The 25,222-nt window shown below is 42.3% G+C and overlaps 2 protein-coding genes across 3 annotated transcripts; both read right to left on the bottom strand.

Annotated features, from left to right (window-relative positions):
• Positions 1–578: 578 nt before the first annotated feature.
• Positions 579–24,783, bottom strand: Oatp30B (Organic anion transporting polypeptide 30B). 2 transcript variants are annotated; one of them, XM_070997555.1, is made up of 9 exons: positions 24,721–24,783; positions 21,453–21,637; positions 7,525–7,735; positions 4,994–6,012; positions 3,758–4,606; positions 3,278–3,692; positions 3,066–3,217; positions 2,868–2,997; positions 579–2,806 (listed from the first exon to the last, which is right to left on the bottom strand). In XM_070997555.1, the coding sequence occupies exons 3-9, from the start codon at positions 7,680–7,682 to the stop codon at positions 1,945–1,947; spliced, it is 3,585 nt and encodes a 1,194-aa protein (XP_070853656.1). In that variant the 5' UTR covers positions 7,683–7,735; positions 21,453–21,637; positions 24,721–24,783; the 3' UTR covers positions 579–1,944. The 2 variants fall into 2 exon arrangements, with proteins under 2 accessions (XP_070853656.1, XP_016941807.3); XM_017086318.4 differs by having other exon boundaries at positions 24,522–24,768.
• Positions 11,996–15,079, bottom strand: LOC108016706 (uncharacterized PE-PGRS family protein PE_PGRS46). Its single transcript, XM_036813795.3, has one exon. It carries the CDS (start codon positions 15,077–15,079, stop codon positions 11,996–11,998), a length of 3,084 nt encoding a protein of 1,027 aa, XP_036669690.3.
• Positions 24,784–25,222: the final 439 nt, after the last annotated feature.

The raw sequence follows: 25,222 nt of genomic DNA, 5'->3' as shown, positions 1-25,222 counted from the left end.
AACAACCTGGCAGTTAAACAAAATGTAGTAGCTTCGCATTCAATGACTAAATTTTATAAGTTTTACCTATAAATAAATAAATCGTTAAAAATTATTTGGCTCTACTTCTTTTGATTTACTAATTTTTAAATATTTTCTAATTTAAGAAAATGGAAAGTCAAATCATAATAAATAAAACATTTTTTATAGTTTGGAGGTACGAAAATTTCAGTATTTTCAACGCTTTAGATTATTTTTTTAATACTAATATATATATTTTATTATATTTTAACATTGTATTTTAAATAAACATTATATTGATATTTATTATAATTAAATTGTTTATCTACACACGTAGACGTAAAGTAACGTTGGGTTCGAGTCTTGGCTATAAGAAATTCTCATGGTCACACCTTTTTTATAGACTCGGAATCAAGAACCGATTTGTTTTGGCGCTACTTAGCCAACATTTCAAACCTTTTAGAAAATCAGTTTTCCACAACATGTTTTGTAAGTACAAACAAATATTCTTTTGTCTATTACAATATGGTTTTATTTTCTTTTTGTTTTCAGGAGTCTCATTGTTTTCATTTCATACATGTTCTTATGTAGTTTATTTGCAATATTTTCTCTAAGTAAAAATATGTATTCCTTAACATACTTTTCGCATATACATATTTATAGATATATATTGGTTTTTTGCACCTAAGTACCACAATTTTTGTTTGTGGTCTTTATTAAAATCGCTCTTCAATAATGTATAAGTTATGTTGTACAAACACATCCCGATACGAATTCTTAGCTACGCATAGGTACTTATTAACGTACAATTGTATACATATATTTATTAATATGGATGTATCTATTTAGTGCTCGGGGAGCTCCTCTCTGCCTCCGTTCCTACTGTATGTGGCTGGCTGGTGTAAACATAGAATTAGTTGGTACTAATTAACCTAGATTGCATCACTTAGTACTACTGGGGTCTTGCACTCGGGCAGTGCGTAGGAAAACAACCGGATGAAGCGGTTGCATTCCCATTTCAGTTGGGTTACTGATTTAATCCGCGTGTATATTTAATTGATATTTTTTAAGGCATTATCGCATTTAAAGTACATCATTCGGTTTTAAAATCTAGGCTAGACGTGCTCTTCTCGCTACGCTTAAAACAGGGAATTTAGTATTTTCAGTAAAACTAGTCCAGACCTATTCTTCATTCGAACCCTTCTATTGGATGCACAATGTGTGGCCGCTTGTCCACAAAGATTCTCTAAATAATGTATTGCATAAGAATTACATTCAGCGTACTTCCTTTCTATCCGACGTTTTCGTTAATTTTTGTTTTCTATACTCACACATTGTTTCACAGCACAATTTCCATTGACAATTGTTTACATGTTCGAATTATTAAAACATTGTAATTTGCTATTCGTTTCTCTTCCCTTCCGCCAACTGGTTCTCAGTCAATCGTCTCACTACGAAACCGAGATTGCCCAAAGTCGAGCTAAAGCGAAACATTTCGAGCAGTTCGAACGCTTAATCGACTTATCGCGGGTCTGCATTCCACTAAAAATACAATACAAAATATTCCTATCACAACGATCTACTCCTACCCTAAAGTATGCTAGTTGCTTACTAGGATTCCTATTCTACCGCCTGGTTACATAAATATTATCTGCAAGTATTCGTAATCGTATCGCATTCGGATTCGGATTCGGATTCGAATTCTGTTTGAATGTTGCATATATCAAAAGATTTCTATTTTCAGATGCCTTCTACTAGGAAAGTAGATTTGAACACTCGGTTGTAAGTACAATGAGCAGCTGAGAGTTGAGTCACTTCGTCGGGAAACGGGCGATGACCACACACACTCAAAACACGAGATGCGATTGCCGCCAGGAATGGAGCCGTTGCGGTTACTGCTTCCGAAAAACCAATAATCCTAGCTTAAAGCTACTTGACATAAAACTAAGCACAATTGGAGCGCTCTTCCTCTTCGTCATCATTGTCGTTGATGAGCTCGTTCCGATCGTCATCGATCTGTATCTTGTGGTGCGAGGTGTTCCGTGTGTGCTGTGGATGCGGGTGACCGGCCAGGGAGCTGGAGGTAGCAGCCTCCGGCAGCACTTGATAGTTAAGATCCTTGGAATTGGTACGCCGATGCCGCAGCACACTTAGACCCGTGTTGCTGGTATCCGATGCCACCTGTCCAGAGGCGTTGTTCACGGGAGTTCCACTGGAAATTTTGGTGTTCAAGTCCTTCGAGTTGTTGCGGGAATGACCACGAGATCCAGCTGCACCGGCTTCCATTTCGTTTGAGTTCTTTAGTTTGCCAACATCCGTAACCACGTTCTTCAGTACATTCACATTCTTCTTGGGATTGTGATGCGGATGGGGATGCCGAAGGAAGTCCGCATCGAAGCGTATGTTGTTGGGCATGTAGATTTGGTCGTAGCTGTGGTTTCGCGAGTGCTTCTTGACAAAGTGCCCACAGCCGGTGGTCAGCTCGTCGTCATCATCCTCTTCGGCACAGTCCTGCGGGCGAAGCTGGTTCTGAATATATCGAATGGGTTGGCTGGGGTTGTTCAGATCTGTCGAAAGATTGCGAGTGTGCGCCTGGAACTTCTTGAGATTCTTGTATTTGCTGCTCGCACCACCACTCGCATCCTGACCAGCTGCGTCCGCCGGCCCGCTGGAAGAGTTGTGATCCCGAGCAAAGCTTTTGATCATCTTCACATCACACGAGGCGCTTCGGAAGTGTTTCTTAGATTTCGTCTGCGGCTGGTTACAGGTGTTTGCAGGAGTCACCACATGACCGCACTTGTCGTAACTGCAAAAGATTCAATTTGGTTGGACAACAATCTTAGATATAAAAAGGCAGATAGACTCACCAGTAGTCCATCTGCATGGTTCGTGAATCGTTTCGGGAATGGCGAAGTATCTCTGTGGGTATGATCAGCTCTCCGCCACCTCCAACAAATGCAGTGGACGGCTCAGCGCCAGATAGTTTTTCCTCAAATACTGCAATAAAGAGAAGCCAGAGTTTATAGTGATAAATTAAATATAATTTTGTGTCACACCAAACTTACATTTGTCCAGGCTAATGATGGATCCGATGATTGGATCGCTTGCGTTTAGAGGCTTCATTTTCTCAAGCTGCTTGCGCCTACGCACCAACCACCAATCCACCATAAAGATAAACAAAGCCACCAGCTTCACAGACGCACAGAGACCAACATATCTAAGATATAATGATATCAGATTGAAAAAAGGTTCTATAGAGTAGTTATAATATTCATACTTGTATCGGAACTTTTCGATATCGTAGATGAGACAGCGACCGCCCTTCTCGCCGCAGGACGACTTCCAGAGCAAGCAAGTAGAATCGATGAGGTTTCCAAAGAGGATGGGAGCCGGTATGTAACCAAAGAGTCGAAAGATCACAAACTGCATGCCCAGCGCAAAGGAACGCTCCTCCTCGGACACCGATCGCAGTACGATCATGAGCAGCGGCATCTGTGTGGAGGCCACCACGAAGGTCATGAAGAACAGCAGTATGAGGAACGGAAAGATGGTGCGGCAAGGTGTGGCACATGGACCAGCGGTGGCCACCGGCACCACAGTCACCTCGGCGAAGTTCTCGTTGGCACTGAGCGCCTGAGCCTGGCTTCCTCCAGCGCCACGATAAATGCTGCTCGAGATGTTGGCGTGAACACCTAAAAATATAAATTATTACAAAATTAATTGTAATAAAAATCCAGATTTTAGAATGGTAACTTACATGCACAGTTAGTATAGTTGGTGCTGGATGTGGATGAGAAGGCCGTGCAGCCGGCGTGGCAGGGACTGAAGTAGGTGAGTCCATTGTTGCCACATACCGGTTCCACCTCGCTGGTCAGGCACTCGCAGCCAAAGTTGCACGCGGCCGTGAGATTCACCTGGAAGGGCTGCTCCAAGGTAGATCCATGCTTGTTACTCGTGTAATATGGAATTGTGGTGCCAGCCATCTTTAGGTTGTCGCAACCGAGGAAGAATAGCATCGCATAGCAGGCCAGGCAGATGACATTGGTGATCAGGACGAATTGGACGGCGCCCTTGGGCTTCAGTTGGAACCGTTTCAGGATGCAGCCTCCGAGGAAGATGCCGATGCAGGCTCCAGGCACGGCGATCGATCCGGTGAAGATGTTGGCCTGACTCTTGCCCAAGCTGAACTGCGTCTCCAGGTACTTGGGCAGGAAGACCACGAAGCCGGAGACGATCATCAGCTCCATGCAGGCTCCCAGGCAGGTCACGATGTAAACGGGATTCTTCACCAGGCGCAGCATTGACTGCGGAATATCCTTGATGTCCTTTCCGTACCCGGTGTCCACCTTGGGCGGCGGCTGGTCTTCCTTGCTGGTCACGGCCACTATCTCCAGTTTCTTCACCTTGCCCATCTCATCCGTGGTGGCAGTGGCCCCGGAGTTGTTTGGCAGAACTGGCTGCACTACGCTGCTCTTACGGATTTTCTTCTTTTCTCGGGCAAGAACCTTGGGGAAGGAAAAGAAGGGCACGGCCACCACCAGCAGGATGACTCCGCACAGCAGAAAGCCGCCCCACCACATTCCCACCCAACGTCTGTCGCCGGGAGCTGCAAGAAATCAATATGTTTAACAAAGTTCAGTTTTCATTACTGATGCTTTAAAAATTGCTATGAAATTTTAAAACAATTAAGGCTTTAAGAACTCTTTAAAAATCTCAAATTTTAGTTCTTGAAAAACTTTTCACATTTTTTTACATTTACATTTCTATAGAAGTTTTTCTGAATGGACGAAAACTAATTGATTTCGGAATTGGTTGGGTGTTACTTTAATTTATGGTACAATACTGCTTTACTGTTTTACTAATTTAAAAAAGAAGTTCTTTGGAAATATAAAATATTTTTCCATTTTATTAAAAGCTATTAGATTTAAAAATTTAGTTGCTTAAAAAATCGTTCTGGGCAATTTTTATTGATCTCAAAAGGCATTTTACTCACTGATCGATATGGTGGTGGAGGATAGTGAGTCCATGTGGAAGGACAGCAGGTAGGCGCCAAGCAGGAATCCCACCACGGGTCCAAACGCTCCCATGCTGTACATGCACCCGATGTACATCGAGGAGCTCTCCGTGCGCACGTGGTCGTCCACGTAGGTGGTGCCCAGGGTGAAGAGCGGACTGCCGCCGCAGCCGAGGAGCAGCTGGGCGAGCACGAAGAGCAGCACGGGCCCCGTGGTGGAGGCCTTGCCCTCCAGGCAGTTGTCCTCGCGCAGCGTGTGCGGCGCCAGTGGTTGGTTGGACAGACCGCTGGACAAACGACCCAGGTCCATGTCCTGGTTCCTAACCAAAGCACTCTTGCAAATATTATCGCTGGTTTTGTTGACGATCGCAATACCAGGATTGGGCTCGCCCGTGAAATGCGGCACCATGAACACCAGCGAACCAATGCCCATGATCACCGCTCCGATTCCGATCCACACGGGAATGTGCCGCCTGCTGCCCAGGTAGCTGACGAAGATCACCGTGATCACGTTGCCGATCTCATAGCTGGAGGCTATCAATCCCGAGTAGCTGGAGGGGATTTCGAAGCGCTTCTCGATCGTCGTAATCACCGAGTTGATGTAGCCCGAGCTGAGGGCCTGCTGCATCATCACCAGCAGCGAGAGCAGCAGCACGAAGATCTTGATGCGGGCGAAACGCTGTATTCCATAGGGTCGGCAGTTGAGGATGCCGCAATCGCCCGACCGAAACTGCTCCTCGTCGAAGTCCTCCTCCGGATCCGGAGCCGGGCATTTACCAGCCGACGCCTGACGACTGTGGCACTTGACCGTCACGCTGTCCACGCCCACTGACGCACCTGCAGCTCCTCCGCCCACCGCCGACGATAGCTGCTCCCCGGCCAAATAGGACGTGGCATGGGGCTGGTTGTCCTGGTCAAGGGCCGCATCTATACTGCTGTCGTCGCCGCTATTCGTCTCCGAGTAGAGGCCGGTCATCTGGTACATCGATTCCTGCCGCCTGCAAGTGAGAGTGTTTCTGTGGTCAGATCAACAAGAAGGATTTGACAATAGGCGCTGAATTTTTGCATTTTTTATTGGGTTTTTGCCATACCCCAAGCCAAAACTCGTTGAAAACGTTAAATTTTAACCTAATTTCCAAACATTTTATGACAAGCGAAAAATTGGGATATTGTTGGATAGGATTGGATTGATTGGTCCATTAAGCTAACCGTCCTGGGGTCGTTAAAAGATTAGAAATTCAGTTGGCAACTTGCCTTTTCGGTAGAACCACCTATGCTCTTTGTGTTCTAAACCAAAGTAATACATTTAACAACTAAGATTTTATTAATCTTATCAAAATGTTAATATTTATTGAATATCTAAGAATCTTTCTATTGGTTAATAAAGTATTTTATAAAAACTTTTCTCAAAATCTATGAAAAGACATGACCAATTCGCTGTTGTGGTATATATTATTAGCTTGAATATTTTATTGCTTCTTTATATTTTGCAGATTGTTTGATAATAAATTTAAAAAGAGTACGTTATTTGTAAGGACTATTTATAAGATGAAAATTGTTTTTATTGAGTATTATTATTATATTAAAATAAACGCTCTTGTTTGTAGTAGAGAGCTTATCTTATAGGCATACATTTATTTCCTTGCGAAGTATATTTTCACGGTTACGTCGATTCAATGTTATATAAAAAATGGATTTAGCTCGCCTTTGGCCAGGGTATTCAGAGTTTCAACCTTGCATCGGTATTTGGTGTCTTTTTTGTCAGCCTATCTAAAGGCGGCCTAGAACTTGGCGATGGACGGTCCAAGGACGCCCGAGGGCGAGGTTATTATGGCCCACTCAATGTCAAGCTCTTTGGGCTGTTGGCCAACACACTGCCCCATCCATCAGTCCACTGCCCATCCCTCCTCCTCCCCGCGGCTTACTTGGCTTGGCAGCTGCAACCACAAATGCTCCAATGGCTCACCCTTTGGCCGTTTTTTTCCTAGGACTTCAGGACTTCCCCGTTCGAGGACTCTTCCGGAGTTCCTTCGACTGGCAGTGCACGCGGATGACTGCGGTAGCTGGCGAATCGAGCCAGTCGCTAGTCGAGCCTTCAAGCTCACGTGCTCACCCTGGACTTGTTTGTCACGCTTTCCTTTTCCTGCTCGGGGGCCTTTGAATATTTCAAACTTGACCGACTCCTCGTAATCGACTGTTATCGATTGGTTTTGACGGGACCAAGGCGCTGCAGTCTTATGAATTATTAAACCAAACAAACCCACCCACCCAAGTGCCCACAAACGTGCCGAGAACTTCTGTTTTCCCCCATCCTCAGGCTAATTATTGATATAGGGTATTTGTATCGGCAAATAATAATTTTATTTATTTGCCCAAGGCAAGTGTCAATTTAGGTAAATAGGATTTCCATTTCCTTGGACCAAGGGGGAGGGCTAATATCTCCAAAACAAAAACAAAATAAAATCAGGAAACTAGAGAGTAGAAACTGGCAACTGCAGCGATTTCCTCACCTGTGACCTTTGCGATTTGCCGTGCCGGCATCGTTGGCATTGTTGCTGTTGCCACTGCTGGTGGTGCCTGCTCCCACATCTGCCACGCCCCCGGGGGGTGGGTCGGATTCCTGCTCGAAGGAGGGATTCGTATACTGCTCGATGTGCTTGGCTGACATTATGTAGCAGCGCAATCGTTCACTCGGTCAATCGATCAGCTTTGAGGCATATCCTGGAACGGAAGAGTAATATACTTTAGCACTGGAGTTGACTTTCAGAGTTCAGAGGTTGTGCCACGAAACTGTCATTAGGGAGCTCCACACACACTCACACCCACAATCCCCCATAGAGAAACAAGTCCCCAGTTGATGACGCCGACAATTACTTCCTGAAATGCTCGCCCCATTGCCACACTAATTGAGCTCAAACAGAAGAGTCGCTGCAACATGCGACCAAGATGGAGTGAAAAAAACGGGAAAAAGATAATTACGGAAGGCGGTAACCCTGCCACCACCCACCGTGCACCTCCCACCACCACCCCCCATTTAGCTTTCCCAGACTTCCGCAGGACATGAAGGATGCTCGCTGACGCCGTCTTCTATTAAAAAGCTTGCTCTACACTCAGGCACTTGTCCATGTGAGGATGTTGGCCATACATATATGGGGTCGTCGTGGGGTTAGCAGAGAATGTCCTCATTCGAGATGCAATCGTGACACCATCCTGACATTTTAAAGCTCAAGGAAACTAGCTCATTCAAAAGGATAAGGAATAAAATCGCCACATACAATTTCAGATTGAAAATATAGTATACATACTTCTCTCTAGAATAGCTCGGTTAAAAGAAATAGAAATAATATCAACCCTTGAAATAACAGAAAAAAGATATAGTATACCTACAATTTATCTATTCTATAAATGTTACAATGCATATTCGTTATTATAATACATATAAAATGGTTTGTATACTTTCAGAAGCGAATCAAAAGCCCTAAAAATGTTTGTTTCTAAGTCACAAAGGTAATTGTATTGCAAAATGTTGTAACTCCGATCGAGGTGATTTAAAAAGGTCCTTAAGAAATATAAAATTTAGTCAAACAAATTTATAAAATAAAGCTTAACATCGAATCACAATCCTGTATCGCCAAATGGTTCGACATCTTTTTGTTTTTTTTTAATTTATGGCCCATTGCTTTCTGAGATAAACGCGTGACAGGACCACACAACCCGCACGTTCAAGGAAGGGCTAATGAAAGTGCTATTCCCTCGTCAAGATACAAAAAAGATTCCAATGGCATCGTCATCGTCATTGTCATCGCCATAATCGTCGGGGGGTGAGAGCTAACAGTTGCTCACTTCGCCGGGCGATTTTCCTTTCATTAATATGCGATACTGCCAAAGACCAGCAGCTATAACAACAATCGAGGCAACGCCACTTGAACACGCCTCCTCGCACGCATTTCCAGGGGGCAAGAAAGGAAGAATTTTATCGATTGCCTCGCAGGGTCTCAAAAGAAATATGAAAATCAGCAAAAAGCTAATGCTGCTACTGCTTTCCGGCTCCTCTATAAGCCCACCACTCCGTCCATCTCCAAGGTGGGAACCCATGCAAATGGCAACTAATTGAGGATTTACTTGGGAGCTTACCCTTATGGTTGGATGGATGACCGCTTAAGTGTGATTTAGGGCTTCCATTAGTACTAGGTGCTGCACTTCTGGCTGCATTACTTCACCCACTGACCAGTTAATCAATTATCCCCATCCCCCCCAATCGAATTTTCCGCCCGGTGACCCACAATGGCTGCCCCTTATTGCTACCATGTTCCACATTTTCAATTTTTGTTTCTTTTCAGCTTTTCTAGGGGGTTTGTAGGGGGTTTTTTGGTGTCACAGATGCTGCAGCTGTCCCCGGATAAAAAAAGTATAATGAAAGAAGAGCAATCTTTTTTTTTAGGCTTACTTTTTTCTGCTTCTCTTCTGGCCAATTGCCAAACATAAATTGTACCCTGTTCTAGTTGAGGTAGTCGCCGAATGTAGCAGGAAATGTTTACTCTAGAGATCAGCAAATCGAGCAAGCTTTAATGATGCCACTGCTGAATTACATCTCTAATTGGAGCACAATCGGAAATGTTTTTATTAATCAGACCTATCACGGGAAATAAAAACATGGAGCAAAATATTTCCTCTTTGCACAATAATTTATATGGTAGAGGATGAATGTCACAACAAACTCTCCCATGAGTTGCACAATGTGAGTTAATTAAAGGGCAACATGGCAGGGACCATAAGGGGTATTACATAAATTTAGTTTGTACGGAATATTGACATCATTTATGAAATGTCAGGAGAGGATGTCCAGGGTTCGAGCGGTGAAAGCGACCACAGAAAACCATCAAATTGAGTTGAGTTCGCATATTTCGAATATTAAACATAATGCAGGACAGCAGAGTGGCAGTGACAGGTGGATTGTTGCATAAGCATTACCAAGGGAAGGGATAAATGAAGAGTTGGATTATGGAAAAGGCTTTTAAGGCCTCCTCTTCCTCACTTAATGGAAAAGTTACCGAAACCGAATTTCGTAGCAAATTTAAGTTCCAAATGGAAGGCAAACAAGTTAATTTTTATTCAGATGGCGTTGGTAATTTAAGAAAACCGTTTTTATAGAGCACCTTATGGCCTGATCTTGATCAATTGGCATTAGTTCCGTGCTCACGCCCTTTGTGGGATATTCCGCTGACTATTCACAGTCCATGAAGATGCGAATCACGCACGGGTTCTATCTCTCCCTCTCTAAGTATTCCCCCCAGTATTTTCTATATCTTTGTGTCTGGGGTAGGACATTGAACCCCCAAAACACTGCCCAGAGATGGCTGATGTAATTAAATAAGACAATAAGTAAGTCCGACGACATTCAACAAGTGCGAGAAAGAGGAAGATCGAGCAAGTGCAAACTGGAAGCAAGATTTATTTCGTGCGATTCTTGGCCAAAATGGTAAAGGTCAGACGGGCCGAGTTTCAGCCCGAAAGCCTGTCATAGCCAAATAAAGAAACTTGCTCAAGACGGGGAGATTTCGGCTTTGGGTGAGTCACCTCTCTCTTTTTCGCTTGTTGTTTAATTGTTAATTCATTGAGTACGTATTTAGAATCTTAATGGCACTTTTTGAAGAACAATCAAAAGTAAATGGAAAGTAAATACAATTGCATTGCCATATTCGATACCCAAACTGCATTTATCTGTATGCACAAACAACTCACAGATACAGATACGGATACATAAGCGATCTTATGCGATTCGCATACAGGAAGTTGAGTTTACAAAACAAGTTTTTTGAGCGCGGTTTCTTCTCTTGTTTTGTTTTGCTTCGCTTTGTTTTTATGTTTTTCTGCTGTTTCTTGCTTGGCCAATTTCTGTGCTAGTAGATAAAAAGATACAAATATACTTTCACGTGGAGTGTGAATTCCCTATAGTATAGAAGGCACAAAAACACTTCAATCGTTAGTAACTAATTACGGAAAAATTATTTCTTTGCTGATGCGAGTGCATGGGGATGTTGTTCAGTTGTTATACATATACATATGTGTTCGCTGATAAGAGTCTCTATATACTGCCGAAGATTTCCTTCATAGAAGTGGAACAAAGACAAGAGGCGAAAAAGAGACAAATGGGCATTTGCGCTTCTTTAGTTTGAAGTAATTATGGAGAAACACTATGAAAACAGTGCGATAAGACTGCGGACGTCTATCTCGGAACAAACAATTAGATTTCCCATGCCCGCCACCACAAAAACATCTTAAGGTTGATAAATACGGCACAGCGATCTTATAAGGCTCTAAGTGTATTTGCGCAACTGTTTCTGGTATAATTTAATTCAGATTATTTTCAAGGCTAATAAGCACTTCTAGCTCAACATTACTCATGGAACTAGAACATATCGTTTTTTTAAAGCAAATATAGTTGAAAACAATATTTGTTTGCTTTTATTTTAAAGCCCCAGGCTTTAAAAAAAAGTAAGTACTGAAACGACTCAATTAACCACAGTCACGGAGATTACAGACCCTAATACAGAACTAAAGCCTGTGTTCAGACCAGAGACTGATAGAGATAAGGAGTCTTGTTCCAAAGTATTACTTAGAGCTTGTGGATGAGAGATTATACATTTTTTGACCCTCCGACCTACATTTATACATTTTACGCAATACACTTTTGATTACTATTCTCATTTCATAGTCTTCAACATTTTGACGTATTTGCCGAATGGGGAATATCATTGCGAAATAATGGGAAAAAGTCCACTTCATTTTCCAGTTTGACATTAATGCTCATTTTATAAGTTCGTTATCAGTTGTTTTAAATTAACTAATGACTTTAACTGATAATATTTATAGATCATTTACTTTTCGTGCTCTTTTCTCTTATATGTTTTTATATCATTTTATTTTACTTTTCTTTCAACAATTACATTTAAGTTGAACCATAAAATGAATTATCCAGGATCAAGCCTTAGGTTCAATTTCAATCTGGTTAATATTTATGTTTTCGGAACCTCCAGCGGTTCCTCCAGAGCCATTCACAGTACTGCCACCAGGACCTCCTCCAGAGGGTCCTCCAGGACCTCCTCCAGAGGGTCCTCCAGGACCTCCTCCAGAGGGTCTTCCAGGACCTTCTCTAGAGGGTCCTCCAGGACTTCCTCCAGATCCTCCTTCAGAACTTCCTCCAGATCCTCCTCCAGGACTTACTCCAGATCCTCCTCCAGGATTTACTCCAGATCCTCCTCCAGGACTTACTCCAGATCCTCCTCCAGGACTTCCTCCAGGTCCTCCTCCAGGACTTACTCCTGATCCTCCTCCAGGACTTCCTCCAGGACTTCCTCCAGATCCTCCTCCAGTACTTACTCCAGATCCTCCTCCAGGACTTCCTCCAGATCCTCCTCCAGGACTTACTCCAGATCCCCCTCCAGGACTTACTCCAGATCCTTCTCCAGGACTTACTCCAGATCCTCCTCCAGTACTTACTCCAGATCCTCCTCCAGGACTTCCTCCAGGTCCTCCTCCAGGACTTACTCCAGATCCTCCTCCAGGACTTCCTCCAGATCCTCCTCCGGGACTTACTCCAAATCCTCCTCCAGGACTTCCTCCAGATCCTCCTCCAGGACTTACTCCAGATCCCCCTCCAGGACTTACTCCAGATCCTTCTCCAGGACTTACTCCAGATCCTCCTCCAGTACTTACTCCAGATCCTCCTCCAGGTCCTCCTCCAGGACTTACTCCAGATCCTCCTCCAGGACTTCCTCCAGATCCTCCTCCGGGACTTACTCCAGATCCCCCTCCAGGACTTCCTCCAGATCCTCCTCCAGTACTTACTCCAGATCCTCCTCCAGGACTTACTCCAGATCCTTCTCCAGGACTTACTCCAGATCCTCCTCCAGGACTTACTCCAGATCCCCCTCCAGGACTTACTCCAGATCCTCCTCCAGGACTTACTCCAGATCCTCCTCCAGGACTACCTCCAGAACCTCCTTCAGGACTTACTCCAGATCCTCCTCCAGGACTTCCTCCAGCTTCTCCTCCAGGACTTCCTCCAGAATCTCCTCCAGGATTTCCTCCACCTCCTCCTACAGGACTTCCTCCAGATCCCCCCCCAGGACTTCCTCCAGATCCTTCTCCAGGACTTACTCCAGATCCTCCTCCTGGACTTTCTCCAGATCCTCCTCCAGGACTTCCTCCAGATCCTCCCACAGGACTTCCTCCAGATCCTCCTCCAGGACTTACTCCAGATCCTACTCCAGGACTTACTCCAGATCCTCCTCCAGGATTTCCTGCAGCTCCTCCTCCAGGACTTACTACAGATCCTCCTCCCAGATCCGGAAAGATGGGATCATGAGGTCTGATAACCGCAGTCGGGAGACAAACGTGCGCAAAAGGGTTGTATATGAAATTTGGTCCACAATTCGGCCAAGGCCCAATTAGACCTCCAGGACTTCCTCCAGATCCTCCTCCAGATCCGCCTCCAGAACTTCCTCCAGATCCTCCTCCAGGATTTCCTCCAGCTCCTCCTCCAGGACTTACTACAGATCCTCCTCCCAGATCCGGAAAGATTGGATCCTGAGGTCTGATAACCCCAGTCGGGAGACAAACGTGCGCAAAAGGGTTGTATATGAAATTTGGTCCACAATTCGGCCAAGGCCCAATCAGACCTCCAGGACTTCCTCCAGATCCTCCTCCAAGACTTCCTCCAGATCCTCCTCCAGGACTTACTACAGATCCTCCTCCCAGATCCGGAAAGATTGGATCATGAGGTCTGATAACCCCAGTCGGGAGACAAACGTGCGCAAAAGGGTTGTATATGAAATTTGGTCCACAATTCGGCCAAGGCCCAATCAGACCTCCAGGACTTCCTCCAGATCCTCCTCCAGGACTTCCTCCAGATCCTCCTCCAGGACTTACTCCAGATCCTCCTCCTGGACCTAATCCAGATCCTCCTCCAGAACTTCCTCCAGATCCTCCTTCAGGACTTCCTGGAATTTTTATAACCCCAGTCGGGAGACAAACGTGCGCAAAAGGGTTGTATATGAAATTTGGTCCACAATTCGGCCAAGGCCCAATCAGACCTCCAGGACTTCCTCCAGATCCTCCTCCAGGACTTCCTCCAGATCCTCCTCCAGGACTTACTCCAGATCCTCCTCCTGGACCTAATCCAGATCCTCCTTCAGGACTTCCTGGAATTTTTATAACCCCAGTCGGGAGACAAACGTGCGCAAAAGGGTTGTATATGAAATTTGGTCCACAATTCGGCCAAGGCCCAATCAGACCTCCAGGACTTCCTCCAGATCCTCCTCCAGGACTTCCTCCAGATCCTCCTCCAGGACTTACTCCAGATCCTCCTCCTGGACCTAATCCAGATCCTCCTCCAAAACTTCCTCCAGATCCACCTTCAGGACTTCCTGGAATTTTTATAACCCCAGTCGGGAGACAAACGTGCGCAAAAGGGTTGTATATGAAATTTGGTCCACAATTCGGCCAAGGCCTTATCAGACCTCCAGGACTTTCTCCAGATCCTCCTCCAGGTCTTACTCCAGATCCTCCTTTTATTGGTTCCAGATCCAGAATGATTGGATCATAAGGTCTGTTAACCCCAGTTGGGAGACAAACACGCATAATAAAGTGATATAGGAAATTTGGTCCACAATTCGGCCAAGGCCTTATCAGACCTCCAGGACTTCCTCCAGATCCTCCTCCGGGACTTACTCCAGATCCTCCTCCAGAACTTACTCCAGATCCTCCTCCAGGACTTCCTACAGATCCTCCTCCAGGACTTACTCCAGATCCTCCACCAGGACTTCCTCCAGATCCTCCTCCAGAACTTCCTCCAGATCCTCCTCCAGGACTTCCTCCTGATCCTCCTCCAGGATATACTCCAGATCCTCCTCCAATATTTACTCCAGTATTTCCCACAGGTTTTCCACCAGGACCCCCTACTGCACTTCCTCCAGATCCTCCACCACAACTTCCTCCAGTATTTCCCTTAGGTTTTCCACCAGGACCCCCTACTGCACTTCCTCCAGATCCTCCTCCGAGCATACCTCCAAAATCTACTTCTGGAATTTTTATATGTCCCAGGTCCGGAATGATTGGATCATAAGGTCTGATAACCCCAGTCGGGAGACAAACACGCGCAATAGGGTGATATAGGAAATTTGGTCCACAATTCGGCCAAGGCCCAATCAGATTAGAAACTGGAAGTATACTCATTATATCTCTAGTCTTTAATAACGTCTGATTTGGATTGGCCCTTTCGTTGCTTTATATCCCGCAACAAGTGGAATAATTCGATTATTTTTCGATTTCATACATAATTGTAGTATAATTTTGTAATGGTGGAAATGTCATAATGCTAGGTTGTACTTATATATTAAAATATTATATAAATCAACAAGTAAGAACACTAGAGTCGGTTGCCTCGACTATCAGATACCCGTTACTTAGCTAAAGGGACCATAGGGAATTCTCAATATATTGATATGTGGTCGGTACACAAATTTAAGCGTTGTGGGCGTTAGAGTGGGGTTGCAAACTTTTATTGGGTCAATCGATAGGTATTGACGAGACTTATACATTTCAGTTAAAATTTCAGTTTCTAGTATGAAAATCAATCAATAGGTATTGATAAGAGCAATACATTTCAGTTCAAATTTGTATTCTAGCATTAAAACTGTAGAAGCCGCAGTTTTGGGAGGCTTGTGGGCGCTGCGCAGGATTCTCTAGAATCTGCAAACTTACACTGCGTAAAAAGCTACGGAACTTAAATCTTAAATTCCAAATCTTTATCTGTGATAGCTTCCGAGATATCCACGTTCATACTTACAATTTTTTTAAGTTTGTGGGCGTTAAAGTGGGCGTGCAAACTTTTTTGGGTTAATCGATAGGTATTGAAGATAACAATACATTTTAGTTAAAATTTGTATTCTAGCATGAAAACTATAGAAGCCACAGTTCTGGGCGACTTGTGGGCGTAAGAGTGGGCGGGGCACACTGAGGAAACAAACTTGCGCTGCGCAGGAATCTCTAAAATCTGCATGCCTAATCACAGTATTGCAGCTTTTATAGTTTCCGAGATCACAGAGTTCATACGGACGGACAGACGGACATGGCTAGATCGTATCGGCTAGTGAAACTAATCAAGAATATATACGCTTCCTGCTAACGGTTAAATACTTTCCGAGGAATCTAATATGCCCTTTTACTCTACGAGAAACTTACTTTTACGAGTTATTTAACATATTACTTAAACTTTAAGGTTCCAACGAAAAGGCTTCTTTAGAGCGTCATATATCTCCAAATGTTTCTTTGTTCCCGACTCTCCCAAACGTTATTCAACGGGTTCTTTTGGGCCACTCGAATGCAGCTCTCAAGTTTCCTAAGCCCCACAGGCTTAGCTTCGTGTCCCCCCGTTTTTGAGCACTCGTTGGTGCAACTCGAATGCGTTTCGTGTAATTATTTGGCTTTTGGAATTCGACAAACTCGTTTTAAGCTTTTTGTTTTAAATTACTTCGCATTGAGTTTGGCACGGATCGGCTTGCTGGTGTTTGGCTGGGTTTGAACCAAATGAAAGGGGCTTCCGCGAAGCATTTGAGCCACCCACCCAGTTGACTCGCCAAGCACAACAAAACACCCAAATCGGTGTGAGTTAGATGGAGTGGATCGGATTACAGGCCAGCCCAGATATTCAACAGTAACGGAGTGGCAAATAATCCTCTTAGTCAGCTCAGTTCGCTTGAGTTTTGGCTCGCAGAGTGAGTTTCAATGGAACAGGGCACTGTATCACTTTGAGTTACTGAGCTCGGGCCGCGACTGCGACACATTTGCTATTGTTGCTGCAGCTCTTAATTGCACAAGTCGCCAAAAGTCACATGTCACCGAGCGAGATGTACCAAGAGTGGCGGGAAATTGTGCATTAATTTATTGCCCAAGATCTCATCCCATCGCGAGTGCCTCATAAGGTGGCCCCCAGCTGAATCATCGCAGCATCCCACTCCACAAAAACCGCACGGAAAGTTCGCTGATCTTGCCGCTTTGTCCCATACTGAAAGTACTGACCTCGATTATCAGCCAGAGTACAGCTTGGCCTCTCTCACAGTAATTGATCGATTCACGATCCGGTCAAGAGCCAGACTCAGTCTTCAACAAAGACCGATTCTTTTTGTACAATTACGTTCCGGCCATTTACTGCATTGAAAAAAAATATATTTAATTTTCCATTTTTACTAAAATATGATACTTTTTAATGAAATAATTTTCGAAATAAAAGATTGTTTTCCTATATTTGCGTTTTTTGGAACACCCTGGGAACCATAAGTTGATAAAAAACATCAGAGGAATCGAAACAAATCGTTTCTCCGAATATAATGGTAAATACATAAATCAAGTCGACGATAATTTCTCTATGTGCTTCTTGTCTTGGACATTTCAGCACTGAATGACAGCATTTCAAGTGGGTGTGTTCTGCAAACCGGTATCTGAATCTTTGGCTACAGATACATTTAGATCTGCATCGCATTGGCCATTGGTACCCGTTCGACCGGCTGTGAAGGCCGTAACAAGAAAAGTGCTACCAACTCAAGCGGAGTGACACAGATAAATCCCAAGAATTAACTAAGCCAGATAAGAATGTTATTCAATCGTTTCTTGACATTACGGTAGCCAAAATGGCTTAACCTTGGGACAGCCAAAACTAAATGAATTAAACAATTGGCTTGAAGTTTTAAGAGCTGGTCCATATGTACCATACATATAGACCCGCTGCAGTTTGACGTCACAGGCGCTTGGTTGGATAATAATTCAAATTCGCAACAAAACAGAATATTCGAGACAGAAAAAGGTTCCCTTGTTTATTCAACTAAACTTTCTGCAGCTGATAAAACAAAAGACACTTGCCTGGGAAACGGGAAACTGCGATGGGAAAAGGGCGCTGCACGGGGAAAGGAAATGAATATATGGCTCTCTGGGAAGCCAGAAGCAAACAAAAACAGTTATTAAGCCAACATTTGGCTGAAATCATTTCACGTACCAGTTCCCAAAGCCTGGCCATATTCCTTTATTGTCGTATATCTGCTTGTGTTTGTATCTCGGGGGCATTTGACGCATGTTTGGGAATTATAAAGATGCGGAATAATTAAAATAGAAACAATGGGAGCCACAACAGGAGCCATGCGTCAATATATCTGAGATAAATAAGCTGCGTTACTTGAATGCGATATGCCCATCCATATACTTATAAATGACTAAACGAGCAGTAAAACCCAGCAAAATAGGTACAGTGATTTAAGAATGGTATTGCGGGAGTCATCAAATAACAAGTCTTGAATCTGTTACTAAAATTTAGAAATAATCCGAATAAGATAGGTATATTTTTGACCAAAACTGCTGTTTAGTATTTATAGTACAAAATAATCACAATAAAACTTGAATCAATTGTATTCATTTCAATGCAGTAAGAAACCACTGTGCATTGCTGTCAAAATATGACAAAAGTGTGCTGGTGCATCTAAGTTTATTGGAAAGGAGGCGGCTGTGGGGCCGTCAAAAGCATTCATAAAATGTAGTAAACGTCCGATCGACTTGAACCCATCGAACAAACGAAAATAACTCATACGCCGTGGTGGTTTCCGGGGGGACTGGCTGGGAAATGCCGTGGGAGGAGAGACTTGGCAACGCGCTGTGTGTGCTCGAAGATTAAAAATAAGTTTTACCACAAAAAGCAAACACTACAAACAATCACGGCCACGTCGTCTGCTCTATGTTTACTCGAGAATCAGAAGCAAACAGTCAACGAGCTGATAATGAAGACAAATCAACAGAGCACACACACCCCACAGATCGGGTCCGTTTACAGATTGGATAGATCGGATTATATTATGCTCGAGCTCGACCTCCCCATCCCCAAAACATCATCACTTGCCCCAATAGAGCTTTGCATTCGTTTGTTTGTTTGTTTCTCCGCCTGTTTGTTTAACTTCTTCTCGGCGGGATTTAATCTAGGAGCAGGATTAGCTAGGGGCGAACATCCGCCAAAAGAAAATCTTTGAAGAGTGCATTCTTCAGAAGAGCCCAACAATAAAATGGAAACAGCATTACTTTTGATCTCTGAATGTGTATAGCTTTTGTTGCGTATACTTAACTCCAAATAGCAGTTCATTAATTTCGCCCAAGAAGCTATCAAAAGGTCGGTTTTTTAATTTATAAATAAAATAGAAAGTATTCGGAGTTAAGCCCTAAATTAAAATTCAAATCACATAGGCAGAAGCACCAAAAATGCCTGAATGAAAATCCAAAATCCAAACTTTAAATGCCATTGCTTAAAAGTGAAAAAATAATAGAAACAAATCAGGAAAAGTGGAGAGGTGTATATTTGGGGTAAACTTTAATTTGCGTGTGCAGGCAGGGCAAAAACACAGATTGGAACTGACCTAAAAACGCCAACATGCGACACAGTCAGACTAATCAAAAAAAATTACAACAGGAAAAGTTGAAAAATACACACGAAAAATTAAATAAATAGGTGAATGGGTGAACAAATGAACGAGTGAGTGAGTGAGTGAATGAATGAATGAATGAATGGATGGGTGGCTCTGAATCGCTGTTCAAAGCAATTTGTGTGCAGTCGAGGAGGGAAAAATAAAGTAAACAAAAAGAAACAGTCTTTTTCCTTACTGATTTTTGGTGATTTTACTAAAATGGTTATCATTGTTATTGTGTTCACAACCAAAATGTGTATAATTTCTGACTGTTGTTGGCTTTTTGTTTTAAAATCCCGCTTTCTCCGCCTGAGAATGAGAAATGAAAACAAAAGTCAATGACGAATTTGAGAAATTTCGTGTGTTGTTTTTGTCTAGTAACCCTAAAACCGGAATCGCTTGCCGTGACTCTCTTCCAAATGGAGCAGTTCCCAAAATAAGAAACAATCATTATATTAAAGCATTTTAACACATCTGGACACATTTGTTCCCAGAAACGAAATAGCTGAGACGTAAACATTTTGCCAACTTATTTGTTAAGTACTTTGTGTGTTCGTTTTTTATCACTTTTTAATTGCTACTTTGAGATGGAAATTTTAAGTGCCTCCAGTAAACAATAATGGTCGTATTGAGGGTAAATTTCCACTCTGAAAAGCCCGCCTGAACAAACAACCCTCCTCAAAGGAGGGTCTAGTTGTGGCTATTATTAAGCTCGAACTTCATCTTCAAGTTTTCTGCCGACGTTATGGGAAAAGTTAATTAATATTTTCGTTTTCTTTGATCGCAGAACTATCCGCTCTCTGTCGTTCCACACAAACCTAATCAATTTTCAAGTACCTTAATGATGTAACAACGCACAACGCGCCCCCCAGATTATGAAAACATTTCCGCCGATGACTTTTTAATGAAATTATATTCAATGCTTGCTTAAAGGCGTAATTAAACAATATGTGAAAACTCACTCGACGCTTGCACAAAAGGCAGGGAAAAAGCAGAGCCAAAGGCGAAAACATTTTACTGACGAAGATAAATAAAATATAGACATAAAACCAACTGCATGGCGAATTGAACAGAGGCTATAAACGAATAAAACAATACAGAAAAGGATTGGAAAACAAAATGAAAAGTTTTAACGGCTTTGGAAACAATACACAAGAGAGCAGCTGTAGAAACGATTGAAGAAAAATACTACTCATATGATGGAGAATTCTAACAGAATGACAACTATCCTTTATAATAGTATTAATTAGAACAAAAATTAAAAGTTATGATGTAATTTTAAAGACATTGTCAAAAATTGTTTGACATGAACAGAGCAAGCAATAAAAAGGAACGCGAATTCTTCAGATCCAGAAAGACCAGTTTTGATAAAAATCTCGATATAAGTAGCAGTCAAGCAAATATCCTACCCATAAGTAACATCTCATCGAAAGGGCATACAAATCGTATAGCAAATCGAATGGAATGGGATCGTGGGTCCTGATTTTCGGCAAAGGTTGAATGCCCTCGTGGACAAAGTTTGACTACTAGGAAGTCCTTAAGTCGTACCAATCGCTGACGTTGAAATCGATTTTCCCACATTTTCAGCCAGTCGGAAAAGTTATCCCTTCGCCGTGCCTCGGTTTTCCTCGAATCGAACTGCAATTTCAGCTGTTGAAGCTTTGTTGCTAGTGACTTTGATTGATATTGTGTGACACACTCTGTGCGATTTGATTTCAATTTTCGTCACCGAAGCACTTACATTTCAGGGGTTTTTCGGTGAAAAAGAAGTCACGTAATATCCACACCATCTGGCCATCATCGCAATAATACTAACAACTTGATTGCGCAGGCCAAATGTGTGTGTGGGAAGTTCGCAGAGCAGCTGGCCAAACCCGTTGACAAGTTTTCAAAACGATAACAATCGCTAAATCAAAACAAACATTTTTCTGAGGACTTACCTTCAACTTTCAGCTTTCCTGGCGTTTTCCTCCTTTGCTTTCAATTTTCACTGAGACTTTTCATTCAATTTGACTGTTCATTGAGATTCCTTCGCACATTCATTTGTCGATTTATTTGTAAACACACAAATCAAAGAGATTCCTCTAATTATTTGGCAGCTTTAAAATTGCACATTTTTGTTTTGCTGAAATAATTGGATAAATTCTTTTACTTATTGAACAATAACAATCGCGGATTTGTCTCTCTCCCGGGAGAGAAAAGAGAGTGCAAGTCGAGCGGGACGAATTGAAGAGAGTGGGCTGTGTTTTGGTTAAACCGGTTTGGGGGTTTCTTAATCGAGGGAGAGAGAACGAGAGAGCGGGGGCCCAGCAGCACAAACACCGTTAGAAAGAGAGCACAACGTGATCACTCGATTATGTTGATGCCCCAATGTTGTTATTGCTTTTACCTGACTCTTTTTGTTACGTGCCAAGATTTGGCAAGAAAACCAGCTAATTGGGGCTACCAACAACAGCAAAAGGGAACGAGAGAGAGAGAGGAGAGGATAAGGGGGCCGAGAGGAGGAGAGAGCGCCAGCCAAGCGCAAGAAATGGAACAAGACATACGAATATTGGAATTGCACATCAAGGTGTAAGTACAGGGTAAATTGGTTCAAAACAAATCTGAATGAACATATTTAGGAAATAAAAACGAAACAAGAACTGGTATTTTCCTAAAGCACAGTACAACTTGCACTACTCGAAAATATCTTCAGGATAGCACATTAGAACGTGGTTAAAAAACAACCTTTTCAAAGACTTATTTTCCAGAACAGTACTTATAGCCTTGAGATGTTAGAAACCCATTATTTATTTTTTTACTTGATAATACAGCAGAGTAAAAATAGTAATATAATACATAATAGTAATTTTTACGATACTACCATTTTTTTTTTAACAAAAAGAAACATGCCGTGGCCCTAAAAGATTGGTTTACTTGATAAGAAACACAAAATTCCGTCATATCCGTAAAATCATTTAAATTCATGTTAAATTTATCGTGTTTTGTGGGTTTTTTTTTTTTTATTTTGAATGGTTAGTTTCTAGAAAAATATAACATTTCACATAGTCTTAAAAAAGTTTATGCCGACCTTCTCTCATTCAGATTCTTGTATAATAACCTTGTAGCAACATATCAACTTCAAATCGTTTTAAAGTATCTGATGCAATACCATTTCGGAGAAAGCAATAAACTAAATTATATGAACATGAATGTAATATTCCCTAAGGCAATCTATTTGAATGTATTTCCAATTCACTAATGTACATTTGTATAAAAGCTGACTGCAAGATAATTGGAAAATGTGCGATTCCTAAAGCTGTAATCGATATACACAGTAGAGGTAAATCAAACTTTATTGGGATTAAAACACTTGTGTTTATCAAGGCTTTTTTTTCATTTCCGGGTTTCTTTTCAAATTCCCAACACCACGGGCAGAAAGTTGCACTTCTTTGTTGAACTAATTTTAATACCAATTTCGTCACACTCTTTTATAGAACAGCTCTGAGGTGGGACACAAAAACCCGTTTCGACTTAATTTTCAGGTAATAATAGTTGATTTCGAACGGATCTGAATCACTACCGAGAAGTCGAAGTACTAAATGCACAGAATGCCATTGATCATTTATCGGCCAGCAATAGGAATATGATTTTTCCATTAGCAACGGTCTGCAAATTATTCGCCTTTTGTCAAAAATCACACAACCTCTAGATATAGAAGAAATGTAAGCATGTGCGAGTACAATGTATACCCACTAAAGTACACATGTGTCAATTGTACTTAGCGTGCGTTTTTATTTTTCCTTGCTTATGAGTTGCTTTGGTCTGGCACTGAACGATTATGCAAAAATAAATCAATTGAAAAGCAACAACGAAGAAAACGCAAGAAAACGCCACAAAGGAAAACTCAGTGGGGGAGCGAGGGAAAACAGAGAGCGGAAGGGGGAGGGGGAAAAGGGAATCTGTAACAAGTGCCTTCAAAAGAAAACAGGGTGTCTCTGTGTGAAGTAAACCAATCCATCACCTTGGTAGTATTTATTTTCGATGACATTGGAATTTTGAGTATTTTGTCACTTTTGTTGTAAAATTTTAAAAGAAAGAAATATAAATTCTGAAAATTAAAAGAATTTTTTTCGTTTCTTGGAGCTATTACATCCTTTTATCTTGTCAGAAATCACGACTTTAACACACTGTTTATGAAATCGGAGTTTGTTATATTAATCGTAATACTCGATTCCAGAAATCTCTATCAAACCAATTTTTACGGACTTTTGGATGAAAGAAATATCAGTAACAATTCGACAATCTTTTATAATATAATATTTTTTTAACTGCGTAATACTAGTATTATTGGATTGCCCAAATCTCACAAACTCGGGTTTCCCAACAAAATGTTGTATATTATTACATTTTGACCTTTAAAAAAGATATTGCTTTCGAAATCCAATAAATTATCAACAATTTTGACAAAGAAAAACCATTTTAGGCTCACTGGAAATATGATACACTTTTATCTAACATTTTGGATTCAACTTTTATTGACATTACTCATAACTCCACAGTTTTCAGTTAAACATTTGATCTGCAAATAAATTGTTTAACACTAAAAGTCACTTATGCACATTTGAATAGTTTTATTGTTGCATTATGAAAGAACAACAAATAGTTTACCACACACAAAGAGAGAGAGAGAGAAAGAGAGCAACCCTGTAAGCCCCACACACACACACCTTTACCTGGTGCTTATGTAGAGCGAGACGAGACGAGACGAGTCTGGGCCGCAGGAGGGCGAAAAGGGACAGAGGAGGTTGGGGAGACAAAGAGGCGGACGGACGGGATGGACGGCAGCATAAGACGAGACGGAACAGATGTCCACGCACACACACAGGTGAGGAGCAAAACAGCAGCGCACCCACACACTCGCACTGGGGGCGAATGGGACATTTCAGAGCAGACTTATCACTCTTTTCAAACACATATTCTTCAAGGACCCTCTGCACTCTTATCACTTCTTTGTTTGGGTTACTGACCCGTAATTGCACGTTATTTATGTTTGATCACACCCACACACACGCACGCTCGCCCGCCGGAGCGATGCTTTTCGCGAAAGTATAGCAAAATCAATTCAACACTTTTTCGTTTGGCTGCCACAAGAAAACAAAAAAGGTGGCTCAATTAATCCGACGTGAGTCCGTTTAGTTCAATCTTAACCGTCCGTCAAAACTTTACCATCCGTCGAATTTCGATTTCAAAAGTCGAATGCGATATTTTTGTTTCGGTGGGCTCGGTGGCGGATGATTTAACGTAACGTCGGCAAAACGTAAGTGTCAGTAAAAAAGCGAGATGCAAGATGGGCTCTCTTGCTCTCTGCTCTCAAAAGGCGAATGGTGACAAAACGAATGGAAAAAGACAGAGCGAATGTGCGCCTCTCCCGCTCTCAATCTAAAGATGGAAGAAATATCGATGTATCGGCCTTTCACGCAGCCTCCGATATAAATACTTTCCAATTTACAAAAAAATCTATAATATAATTTAATTAATAAATACAAGTTGGTAATGCAACATGTAAAAATTGGTATGTATGATGGTAGCTTAGCTACATTTCTTTTCAACTTGCATCACTATCTCAGCCTTAGCTTAGACACAAGCCAATTTTGTAGCGGTATTACTTTAGTGAGCGTACAAACCCTGTGGATACGGCGACTAATAGATAGCTTCCACTGGCACATAT

The sequence above is a fragment of the Drosophila suzukii genome, chromosome 2L, assembly GCF_043229965.1.
Source record: "Drosophila suzukii chromosome 2L, CBGP_Dsuzu_IsoJpt1.0, whole genome shotgun sequence".
Classification (NCBI taxonomy): Eukaryota; Metazoa; Arthropoda; class Insecta; order Diptera; family Drosophilidae; genus Drosophila; species Drosophila suzukii.
The sequence above is the reverse complement of the archived record's forward strand: the minus strand, read 5'-3'. Positions and strand labels throughout refer to the sequence as shown.

Bases quoted from the DNA above. Each gene is read 5' to 3' on its own strand.
- Oatp30B (XM_070997555.1), bottom strand. From the start codon at position 7,682: ATGTCAGCCAAGCACATCGAGCAGTATACGAATCCCTCCTTCGAGCAG. The intron at 6,013-7,524 runs GTGAGGAAATCG...TCTCACTTGCAG, and splicing joins GCAAATCGCAAAGGTCACAG to GCGGCAGGAATCGATGTACC. The intron at 3,693-3,757 runs GTAAGTTACCAT...TTATATTTTTAG, and splicing joins CAACTATACTAACTGTGCAT to GTGTTCACGCCAACATCTCG.
- LOC108016706 (XM_036813795.3), bottom strand. From the start codon at position 15,079: ATGCTCGGAGGAGGATCTGGAGGAAGTGCAGTAGGGGGTCCTGGTGGA.